The following is a 10,132-nucleotide window of genomic DNA, read 5'->3' as shown; positions in this document are numbered from 1 at the left end:
ACTATCGTACGTTAGAAGGCTTCGCTCAGCTGATCGAAAAGGATTGGTGCTCTTTCGGTCACAACTTCCAGAGAAGATGTTCGCATCCCACATCCCGGACTGTGGATCTCTACATTGAGGAACAATCAGTCTGAAACTTCACAACCTGAGGAACGCAAAGCTCTCGATGCCTTTAAAACATCAGTGGAGCGACCTCCGTTCTCGCTAACCATCTCGCCTCCTGCTTCGTTAACCAACAAGGCATTGAAAGAGCTCATCGTATCGGCGGATTTCGCTACGCCACCGATGATGTCTCGACCAAAGCGAGTTCGAACTGACTCTGGCAGTCAACCTAGAGCTAAAGCTGCACGAACCACGTCAGCTTCACCTGTGGGTCAGGAAAATTCAAGTACCAAGGCTAATGTCAAAATTACCAAAGGCAAGAAATGTATTGAGGCTGGTTGCACTAGACGTGCCCAGTCTAACAGTCGCTGCAAAGCCCACGGAGGTGGAGCACGGTGTCAATACTCGGGGCCTGGCGGTTGCAACCGTAGCTCTCAGGGTGGCGGCTTCTGCCGGGCTCATGGAGGCGGTAAGCGCTGTGAGTTCCCGGGCTGCACACGCGGACAACAACGCAAAGGCCGTTGCTACGTCCATGGCGGTATTCGCAAATGCCAGTTTGGCAACTGTGAAAAGAAAGATCGTGGCAACGGCTTTTGCATTTCGCACGGAGGTGGCAAAAGGTGCGAGCACCCTGGTTGCTCACGAGCAGTTCGACGAGGTCTTTTGTGCCAGATCCATGAAACTGCGGAGAAGGAACAAGGACAGAGTTTCGCGCTCTAACTTGTGCTTCATGTTGCAGTAGTAAGGTCATGTACATATAAAAGTTGAGAATAGATAGCAACAAACTGATAATCTTGAGTTTTTTTTTTTTTTTTTTTTGCAGACGAATACCAAGGCAAAAGTGGAAAGGCTGTCGTGAACTGCGGCGTGTTTAGAGGTGCAGCGTTGTAGTTCGCCAGTCGTTTGCGCTCTCTCTCATTTCGGTGCAAGAAGATGCTTCAACTCGGTACTGCAAAACTCTTTAGTCGATCTTCAGTATTCGCTCCTGACGCCAGGGTTCACCTTGGAGGAGCAACTTCGCAATGCCATGTTGTTGCTCATTTTCTCTATACGAGATTACTTCGTTACGCTGGAAACTGCAGCGTATCAACATTTTAGCCTTTGTAACTCTTTTTTTTTTCCATCACCCCAGCAATTCGTTCTGCTTGCTTTCCACTATTTTACTAAAGGCATGCGATACTGAAAAGTTATTCACTTCGAGCTTTGAAATTGCACATCGGACTTAAGTGTGGGATCTTCACTCAATTGTTATCTTTTTTACTGATCACGCTAAGAAATTCTGTTATAGTAGAGTAAATTTACTCGAAAGCAACTTGACAAAAAAAAACTACTCAAACTTCATAAATGAACTTTGTGCGAGTCGACGTACCATGTACGATATTTCACCTGGGTCATCGCATTTGTGGATCTGAAAATCCACACAAGGACCCTGTAACTTTGAGGGTAAGCAGGTTGGCCTGCAATAATTAAGGGGTGGAAAGTTGGAGTCGACCTTAACCAGGACTGTCGAGGGTCCCAGTCGTCCGTCGAATTTTAATGCTGCATCGTAGCAGTGTGATCCGTCTTTCGTCGTGCCGCCTGTACGGCTGACATGCTGTAGCAACACGGCTGTGGAGCCGGCGCCACAGGTGCCCCCATTTGTTCTCCAAGGTGGAAGTGTTCAGCTGCAGGTGCTGCTTTAAGAATCACTAGACCACGCGGCTTGTTCATCGCCTTGACCACTAATCTCATAGCTTCGAACACGCGCGAGAGCTTGACCCAATGAGGTGGGTACTTGAACCTCGCAACATCCATCAGCAATACCATATCCCTCTCGGCATGGTATCCTCCAATAGGTGAGAAGTGGCCGTCTCCGGTCTGTCCGAGCACCTTGCGACTGTAGTTCAGCACTACGATCTCTGAGCTCGTAGAGCAGCTGTGCTTGACGATTTCCCTGAACTGTTTCAGCGTAAAGTCACTCGTAGCTCGGTAATCCTCTGTCAGTACGCCGTTGCAGCGTGCCAAACAAATGAATTCCGTCATACTGATGCCTCTCTCCTTAGCCACACTAAGAGACGTGCAGCAGTCGAAGAGTTCTTCACTAAACCATCTCCACGGTCCTTTCCACAGTCTACCAGGGTCGATCTGAAGCGCGTTAAGACACATAGCCAAGGTGGACAAGCCGCAGTACGCGGGTTCAGCCTGCGTGGTGAACTGCTCAGCCAACGGGAAGTAGATTTGCATGTAGTTTGTGCTGCTGTTGATGGCTTCAGTGAAGAGCGTACGACCTTCCGGACTGGAGAAGGCGATGCAGCTCGGAGGCAGACTGCGGCGATGGAAGCTGTTCTGGAGCTTCATAATGGACGGAGGTGTGCCGGCTGTCTGTGGATTGTCGGCCTGTTGCTGCTGGTCTTGTTGGGTTGCTTTCAGCGCTTCCTCTGAGTGTGCTTTAGTCGTGCATGGACACTCCATTATGTCTTCCGTTCGTGGCTGATAGGATACTGACTACGCTGACTACGCAGAGACGAATCACAAGGTGGGTTTGTGTAGCGTTTGTGTACACAACCCAACACGCTAAGTTGCTGTTTAGTGATCGATTACGTTTATTGTCGTCAAAATGATCGCTGACAACGTGGCGATGTATGGACATCGTGGAGAAGAATTGAGCTCTGAAGCACGCAAAGTGACGGCGTGCAAGGCGCTTAAAACGGCGTGATGTGGTGCACGTCAAGCAACTTCAAGTTCGTCAAGATGAAGCCGTTGTATTGAGGCGAAATAACGGATCTAACGTTATCGTGATAAGCAGCGATGCAGACACGCGACTCGGGTGTTTAGGAACCAATGGTGACAACTCGTCACTAGTGGCCTCATGGGTGACGAGGCCACTGACTGACCCGAGCCATCAATATCACCCTCCCGACGCTTCCTTGGTCGACCAGATAGCAGTCTAAAACACCTAAGCAACATTGCTCTCAACGTGCTTCGCTGATCCTTACTAAACCAAATCAATTGAATATTGGACTCCATGCTTAAGTTTTTCACTTGTTGCTATCGTCAAGACAATCAAGCTAAACTGAAGTATTCTCGTACTATATGCTCGGCGCTTGCTGATCGTCTGCTTTTCTACCTCATGAAGACGAAAGATCTGCGAATGTGCATTATGGTCTTACAAGCAGAGGAGGTCACTCGGACATGTAAGCTACATATTCTTCATTAGCGGACCATTTTGTGGTAAAAAAAAAATGTCACTACTACGCGGTGTCGTAGTGACATCTGGAAATACGAATGAGCTCCGATGGCCTCCGCGCTCGCTGGAAGCTGCGGCGGACGGAACCGAGCAACAGCGTGGAGCTGGGCGCGTCCTCCGCCAACGCCTACTTCACGTCCAAGCGGATCCGGCAGCGTGTGCCCCGCAAAGCCAAGCCACCGCCTCTGAAAGAGCGACAGGCCACAGCTGCAGCCCAGCGACGGTCTGAAAAGCAGCAAAAGAAACGACAAGCAGAAAACGACGAAGAAGAGGAAAAACAACAGAGCTCTGGACTGGAATTACCGTCTCGTGGCCAGCTGCTGGCGGAGCTGAAAGCGGTGGACGAGCACGTGAAGCCGCAGAGTCGACGCTTTGGACAGCACTTCCCGGGTTGGAAGAGCGAGCTGCTCGCAGGCTACAACCTGCTCTTCTATGGAGTGGGCTCCAAGCTGACACTTTTACAAGTGAGTGGCAATGTATTGTATCGAGATAAAGATTGGAAATACTCACTTGTTATTGTGATTTAGGACTTTGCATCTACCTATTTGAGCGATGGTATTGTGATGCAAGTACATGGGTATCTGCCTGTTGTTTCACTTAAGTATCTGGTGGAAACTATTCAAGAGAAGGTGAGCGAGTGTCTACTCTAAAATACGTATTTGTGCTATACTAACGCTGGTGATCAGGTCTTAAATGCGGGCGTGAAGCCGAACGAAGCGCTCTCGCAACAGGTAAAAGACACAAAATACTGTTCCGCATTAGAGCGTGGCTAAGTATTTTACAATTGTGTGTTTATATAGTGCCGGGACATTGCCAAGGCTAAGCCGTCACGTCATGTCCCTCCAGTTTATCTTCTGGTGCACTCCATCGATGGCCTGGCGCTTCGAAATCCAGAAGCTCAGACGTGCTTGAGTTGGCTTGCGAAGGCTCCATTTATTGGTCTCATTGCTTCGATGGATCACATTAATGGTCCGTCTATTTGGAAAGAGGAAGACTCGCTTCGGTTCGAGTGGCTTAGCCAGAATCTTGACACATACCTGCCGTACACGAACGAGATTGAGTTGAGGCTGTCGAGACAGACGAAGTCGACGGATGCTACCAGCAATGGAGTCAAGTTTATTCTCCAAAGTCTGACGCCAACTGATGTGGCCACGCTGCAAGAACTCGCGCGTCAACAGCTCGCAGATTCCGATTCATCCAAAAGCCGTGGCCGGAAGCTCAAAGACACGAAGCTCGCCCCGTACCAGGCAGTGTATGAGGCTTGCCGCAAGAAGCTGCTGCATGCGACCCCGTTGGCTATGAAAAACTCAGTGAAATGTCTTGAAGACCACGGTCTCCTAAAGAAATGCCGTATCCACACAGTGGAATATCTGGAGATACCGCTGCCAGAATTGATCATCAAGACCGATATTCTCCATTTAGATGATCAAGATTAAAGCCATAAGGAGAGCAAATATGATACATAAGCTGATTGAACGCTTCTATAGATAATGACAGCGTATTCCAACCATGTATCCTCGCGTCTAGTACGATCTTGTACGACAAACACCTGACGAAGTCTGCTCGAAATCATTCCCATACAATTTCCGCCATTTTTCGTGCTATGCTACGCCCATCCGTAGCAAACAGCGAGCTTTCGATCCAGCCACAAGGATGAACGTAGACCAGCGTTCTTGCTCTAGCAGTAAATACGCTGCTGATTACGGATTGATTGGATCAATTCACCGGGCATTTCACTCCAGCACCGAGTTTACGAATCCCAATTACATAAAAATAAATTGGGAGCTACGCTTGAATCATTTGCTGTGGCTTCCATCGCGATAATAAAGCAATAGGTTCACACATTTCGTACAACAGAAGCCAGCAACTCCAGCACAGCGATAAATTTCATTGAGCGAGCCACCACCTCGTGAAACGTGCATTGCCTGTGCCAATAACGTCATGCATCCCAAGTGTGTACAGTTACGTACTTGCTCGCCGTTCTGGCGCCGACCGTCGGAGCACTCACCACTACTCTGCTTGTGGTCCGCGGGGTCGAATCGGAAATGAGTCTGTTTGACCAAACAGCAAGTTGAAGTTGAGTTATGTGCGCCACACACTATATTTGGATGACGATCCTCTGCTTGGCGCCAGATCATGATCATTGCCGACGGCGGATACAGTGTATCGCTGAGCAGAGCGCAAGATCCACTTGAGCATGTCTGCTCTCTGACCAAAGGAAGCGTGCCGCAGGCTCACGTGGTCGCTTGAGCCGAAGCGTGTCTTGCCGCGCTCCACGGCACCCCGCTGGCCAATGTGCGCAATTGGCGCGTGCCTTTGGGTAATCGCCGCTTTCGATTGGCCCATGCCGCACTTGAATCGTCCAGTCAGAATCGCCGACCAGCATGACATCTGCTGCGAACGACAGCATGTATACATGCAGAGCCGGCGAATGATCCATAATACGGACTCAAAACAATATGGGTACATAATAAAACCTATTTTGACTGCGATTATCGACGAATGATATGGTCCAGATGACAAATACAGCTCGTCGATTGGCCTAAATGAGTATTGGTGTCGAAGGGAGGTACCCATATGAAGACATTTGGGCATATTTTTGGGTTACCATCGACACTCTCTTCTTCTGTGCGTGTTGCCTCCGCCACCGACCACCTGCCTGTCAATCGCGCTTAGAGCAATCCGACACAGATCGCTTCTCGGCATTCTGCTATTTGTGGTCTTGGCCACGAGAACCCTCACGTCCTCAGGCACTGCATCTACAGATTCAACGTCCGTACTAAAAGCAGCACTGCGACCTCACATCTGACATATTAACAGAGTATATTTTGAGCCTAACCGATCGACAAAATGTGGCCACGAACCCGCGAACTACCCACGCGCTTCGCGCCTACGACCCATTGGAAACTATTCCTGCGAGAGGACAAGCAGCTGCCTAGCGCCGCTGCCGTCGCTGCCAAGGCTCAAGCCCGCGCACCGCACCACCGCCACAGTACCGCCGTGCTTGTAACCAAGTCCACGCCGCCTCCCACAGGCCTGCTGGGCTCAGTACATACCCACTTGTACAGTCGCGGCCCACCCGCTCAGGAATATATCCGTTTCCACCCACGGGTTAATAATAACCCGACCCGTGTCATTCCGCCGCTGCACAAACCGTTCCGCAAAATTCAATTACCCAAACGAGCGCAAGGCGTTAATTTGAGTCAGGAGGACACTGAGGAGTGCAATCTGCCGATGGATATGGAGTGTGGCTGCAAGACAAAGCGCGAGAAGGAGCGACAGGAGAAAGAAGCACTGGAACTGGCTGAAAGACGACGCAGAGACCAGGATAACCAGCAGAAGGAGCATGACAAAATGCACGCAATGGTCAACAGATCCACAGTCACTAGCAGCGCAGTACAGAGCAGTTTCCATCGCCGACATTTGCCACAGGACTGCATCGCCTTCTCCAGCCCCGAAGGCCGTAAACTTTTCACTGAGGCTATCAACAGCAGCACAAACTACATGCAAATCTACTTCCCGTTAGCAGAGCAGTTCATCACCCAGGCTGAACCTGCGTTCTGCGGTTTGGCTACATTGGCTATGTGTCTTAACGCGCTTCAGATCGACCCTGGTAGACTGTGGAAAGGACCGTGGAGATGGTTTAGTGAAGAGCTCTTCGACTGCTGCACGTCACTTAGTGTGGCTAAGGAGAAAGGTATCAGCATGTCGGAATTCATTTGTTTGGCACGCTGCAACGGCGTACTGACAGAAGATTACCGAGCTACGAGTGACTTTACGCTGGAACAGTTCAGGGAAATCGTCAAGCACAGCTGCTCTACGAGCTCAGAGATCGTAGTGCTGAACTACAGTCGCAAGGTGCTCGGACAGACCGGAGACGGCCACTTCTCACCTATTGGAGGATACCATGCCGAGAGGGATATGGTATTGCTGATGGATGTTGCGAGGTTCAAGTACCCGCCTCACTGGGTAAAGATCTCGCGTGTGTTTGAATCCATGCAGCTAATGGACCCATCCATGGACTTGCCGCGTGGACTGGTGGTACTGAAGGAAGGAGCCCATGCCACTGGCCCCTCGCTCGTGAAACAACAGCTTATCCACTGCGACGAACAGACCGCTGTGCCTGTGGTGCCGGCTCCGCAGCCGTGCTGCTACAGCTCATCGTCAGTTGAGGCTGCACGCCGAATGGCCGACTCCACTGTTGCTGCACAAAATTAGAGATGGAAGGCGCTGGTGATTAGGATTGGGTTCATCGTTCGTCCTGGTTGCTATGTCAACCGAAGCCTTCTTACCCCACTATCTATTGCAGGCCAACCTGCACCTCGAGCTTCTTGTGGACAACCTGATGAACTACTCGCAGACAGGGGTCACGGTGGAGTATTACCGTGGCCTTTTAGACACGCATAAACCAAAGCAATAAAATGTACCATGACTGATACGGAAGATGTGAACCTCAGGTATACTAATAAAAACATGATCTATCCTTCTTCAGTTGTTCATTCACTGTCAGGCTACCACCAGCAGGCAGTGATTCCCACTGATGATCTCGATAGTAAGTGAGGTGATCCTGTAAATATATGATGATCAGCAGCAACTGCTTGGCTCTCAAAGCCTGTTACCATAGAAATCTTGCTGGTAAACCTAGACTACTTCAACCGTCGTATTTAACCATAGTAATTATCTGGAACTTAATGTATTAAAATAAAATAGTAGTATTATGATAATTTCGGTACCAGTACTATTTTAAAATACCGTGTTCCTCGAATTTTGAAAATAGGTTCGAAATCAATGAGAACCGGGCGTAGTGAGAATCGCAACAGGAAATGTCTGGTTGCCATGCCCAGTACGCACGTATTACATACTAGTATTTGTGGAGAGGACAGCCACAATGTTTACGAAGAGCTGCGATTCACTTCTCTTCACCAATCCTCTGAAAGAGGAAGAGATTCACAGCGAGTCTCACTTGCTATCCTAGTGACATCTTTGAAAAAGAAATCTTAGTAAACCAGAGCGAAATGTTTGAGATAATAGACTCTTCCATTATAGTCCACCTAACACAAAGCTACACTACTGAAGCACGCAACTCGACTCACTACACTGAAACACATATCCCCCGTCTTGATCATGCGCACGACATTGACTTGGACTCACACAGAGGCACAACAACTTAGAACTGGTAGTTGTAGTTGGGGCGCTGCTCCTCGTTCTTGATCAGGAGCGACGCGATCGACGGCAGCTTGGGTGACCCATTGACCGCCTGGGTCTGGTACACCGTCGGCATCTGGAAGTGAGCCGCCGGGCTGGCAACCGAGGAGCTCGGGCTCTGAGTCTTCTCGGCCGCGGTGGGAGTTGCCACCTCACCCATCGGGGAGCACGGCTCCGACAGCACGAGTTCGAACGCAGCCTTGCTGTTCGGACTGGCAGGTCCCTTCAGGATCGTGAGCAACTTCGCTCGCTGCTTCTGCAGGTGGTCGTTGTACGAGCGGCGCTGAGCCTCGGACTCGCAGCAACGCAGAGCCTTCTCGATGGACCAGATGCTCTTACGCAGTCCACGGATTTGACGGTGCGGCCAACGTGGCACGCCGTTTTTACGGCAGATCTTCTTCATGAGCGTCATGCAGATACCGAAGATGTTGGCCACTTCGGCCAGAGGCTTCTCGAAGTGCGGACGAAGCATGTCCAGCGTGATGGACTTGGAGGCGTTGGGCAGCGCGCGAACGCGTTTCTTAGACGGCGACTGAACTGGCTGATGCGATAGTGTCGCGGCCGGGGAAGCCACCATAGCTGGCATTGGCTTCTGTACGAAGCCCGACGGCGCGTACGCACGCGACGGCAGAACATTGAGCGGAGGCAGTGCCATGCGCTCCTGCGCCGGATTGGCGTAGTTGGCAGCGTGCGGCATACCACCGAACTGATATTGCTGCGGGTGCAACTGGAACGACTCGGTCGTCGACAGGTGTGGCAATCGGATCGCTGAGAACGTTGACATGATCGTCGAGGTGGTGGTTCCTGTGAGTCCGAGGCGACCAAATGAATAATGAGGCAGAGACTGCGCCACGCTCGCCATGGGGGCGGACGAAAGAGGTTCCGGACCAGAAGGCACGGCGGACAGCAGCCGAGTGGCTCTCTCTCGTCGAACTTGACAGCAGGCAGCAGCGACCGAAAAGGCAGGGGCAGCGAATCCAATCCACAAGCTCCATCAAGTAACCTGCGCACAAACCGGCCTCTTGACACCTTGAGTCAAGACTTGACAGCATCTGGTTTCCCGGGTGGATGACAGCTTCCAGCTGCTGTAACGGAGACTGTAGGAATGCCAACGCGAATGGAGACTCGTTGCCGTTTGCCTCGACGCCGCTACGATGCTCGACACGTACCACGTCTATGATGGCCGTGTGATGCATTTCGAGTGGTTGTACGACGGCACATGCACACGACGCCACTGCAGTATTGTTCGGATGTTGTTATCTGGATAATAACGTGCTACGGCTCTTGCAGCCCACGCAGTTTTCACAGCCGACGACAAAGGTGACAGGCTGGTGAACTGTACACGGGGTCTTATGCGCTCGGCGTCTTTTTACATGCTGGGGACACTACAGTGATGCATGGGTGACCCCGGGCAAGAGTAAGAGCGATCTCGCGGAGTCGCGACGCTACGTTCTGTCAACAGCAGTCAGAAGCGTTGCCCCGAAGCAAGACAGAGGCGGGCGGGGAGGACCTCGACAGAGTTGCTGTCCAGTAGATTGGGTAGGTCGTGCGCGACTGTCACCGTAGCATCGGTGCGTGTTGAAGACAATTTTTCAGACG

At 51.0% G+C, this 10,132-nt stretch overlaps 6 protein-coding genes across 6 annotated transcripts in view; 3 read left to right on the top strand and 3 right to left on the bottom strand.

Moving 5' to 3' along the window:
* Positions 1–822, top strand: part of PPTG_19252 (hypothetical protein) — a gene marked incomplete at both ends in the record, with an annotated part of 1,950 nt that extends 1,128 nt beyond the window's left edge. Inside the window, one exon of the mRNA XM_008917633.1 lies at positions 72–822. Within this exon, the coding sequence (XP_008915881.1) occupies positions 72–822 (751 nt within the window). The remainder of the gene's footprint in view (positions 1–71) is intronic.
* A 479-nt stretch (positions 823–1,301) lies between these two features.
* PPTG_19251 (hypothetical protein) lies at positions 1,302–2,605 on the bottom strand. The gene has a single exon (XM_008917632.1). It carries the CDS (start codon positions 2,551–2,553, stop codon positions 1,636–1,638), a length of 918 nt encoding a protein of 305 aa, XP_008915880.1. The 5' UTR covers positions 2,554–2,605; the 3' UTR covers positions 1,302–1,635.
* A 711-nt stretch (positions 2,606–3,316) lies between these two features.
* On the top strand, positions 3,317–4,951 carry PPTG_19250 (hypothetical protein). The gene is made up of 4 exons (XM_008917631.1): positions 3,317–3,792; positions 3,856–3,957; positions 4,015–4,059; positions 4,129–4,951. Exons 1-4 carry the CDS (start codon positions 3,367–3,369, stop codon positions 4,762–4,764), a joined length of 1,209 nt encoding a protein of 402 aa, XP_008915879.1. The 5' UTR covers positions 3,317–3,366; the 3' UTR covers positions 4,765–4,951.
* Positions 4,082–5,696, bottom strand: PPTG_19249 (hypothetical protein). Its single transcript, XM_008917630.1, has one exon. The coding sequence runs from the start codon at positions 5,470–5,472 to the stop codon at positions 5,125–5,127; it is 348 nt and encodes a 115-aa protein (XP_008915878.1). The 5' UTR covers positions 5,473–5,696; the 3' UTR covers positions 4,082–5,124.
* Positions 5,697–5,926: 230 nt separating this feature from the next.
* On the top strand, positions 5,927–7,815 carry PPTG_19248 (hypothetical protein). The gene has a single exon (XM_008917629.1). It carries the CDS (start codon positions 6,179–6,181, stop codon positions 7,544–7,546), a length of 1,368 nt encoding a protein of 455 aa, XP_008915877.1. The 5' UTR covers positions 5,927–6,178; the 3' UTR covers positions 7,547–7,815.
* Positions 7,816–8,333: 518 nt separating this feature from the next.
* PPTG_19247 (hypothetical protein) lies at positions 8,334–9,803 on the bottom strand. The gene has a single exon (XM_008917628.1). It carries the CDS (start codon positions 9,393–9,395, stop codon positions 8,496–8,498), a length of 900 nt encoding a protein of 299 aa, XP_008915876.1. The 5' UTR covers positions 9,396–9,803; the 3' UTR covers positions 8,334–8,495.
* Positions 9,804–10,132: the final 329 nt, after the last annotated feature.

Source organism: Phytophthora parasitica (genome assembly GCF_000247585.1).
Source record: "Phytophthora parasitica INRA-310 unplaced genomic scaffold supercont2.109, whole genome shotgun sequence".
Lineage (NCBI taxonomy): Eukaryota > Oomycota > Peronosporomycetes > Peronosporales > Peronosporaceae > Phytophthora > Phytophthora nicotianae.
This window is presented reverse-complemented; position numbering and strand designations above follow the sequence as displayed.

Excerpts from the sequence above, each read along its gene's own strand:
- PPTG_19251 (XM_008917632.1), bottom strand. The coding sequence starts at position 2,553 with ATGGAGTGTCCATGCACGACTAAAGCACACTCAGAGGAAGCGCTGAAA.
- PPTG_19250 (XM_008917631.1), top strand. The coding sequence starts at position 3,367 with ATGAGCTCCGATGGCCTCCGCGCTCGCTGGAAGCTGCGGCGGACGGAA. Across the intron at positions 3,793-3,855 it reads CCAAGCTGACACTTTTACAA|GACTTTGCATCTACCTATTT; the intron begins GTGAGTGGCAAT and ends ATTGTGATTTAG. Across the intron at positions 4,060-4,128 it reads ACGAAGCGCTCTCGCAACAG|TGCCGGGACATTGCCAAGGC; the intron begins GTAAAAGACACA and ends GTGTTTATATAG.
- PPTG_19249 (XM_008917630.1), bottom strand. The coding sequence starts at position 5,472 with ATGATCATGATCTGGCGCCAAGCAGAGGATCGTCATCCAAATATAGTG.
- PPTG_19248 (XM_008917629.1), top strand. The coding sequence starts at position 6,179 with ATGTGGCCACGAACCCGCGAACTACCCACGCGCTTCGCGCCTACGACC.
- PPTG_19247 (XM_008917628.1), bottom strand. The coding sequence starts at position 9,395 with ATGGCGAGCGTGGCGCAGTCTCTGCCTCATTATTCATTTGGTCGCCTC.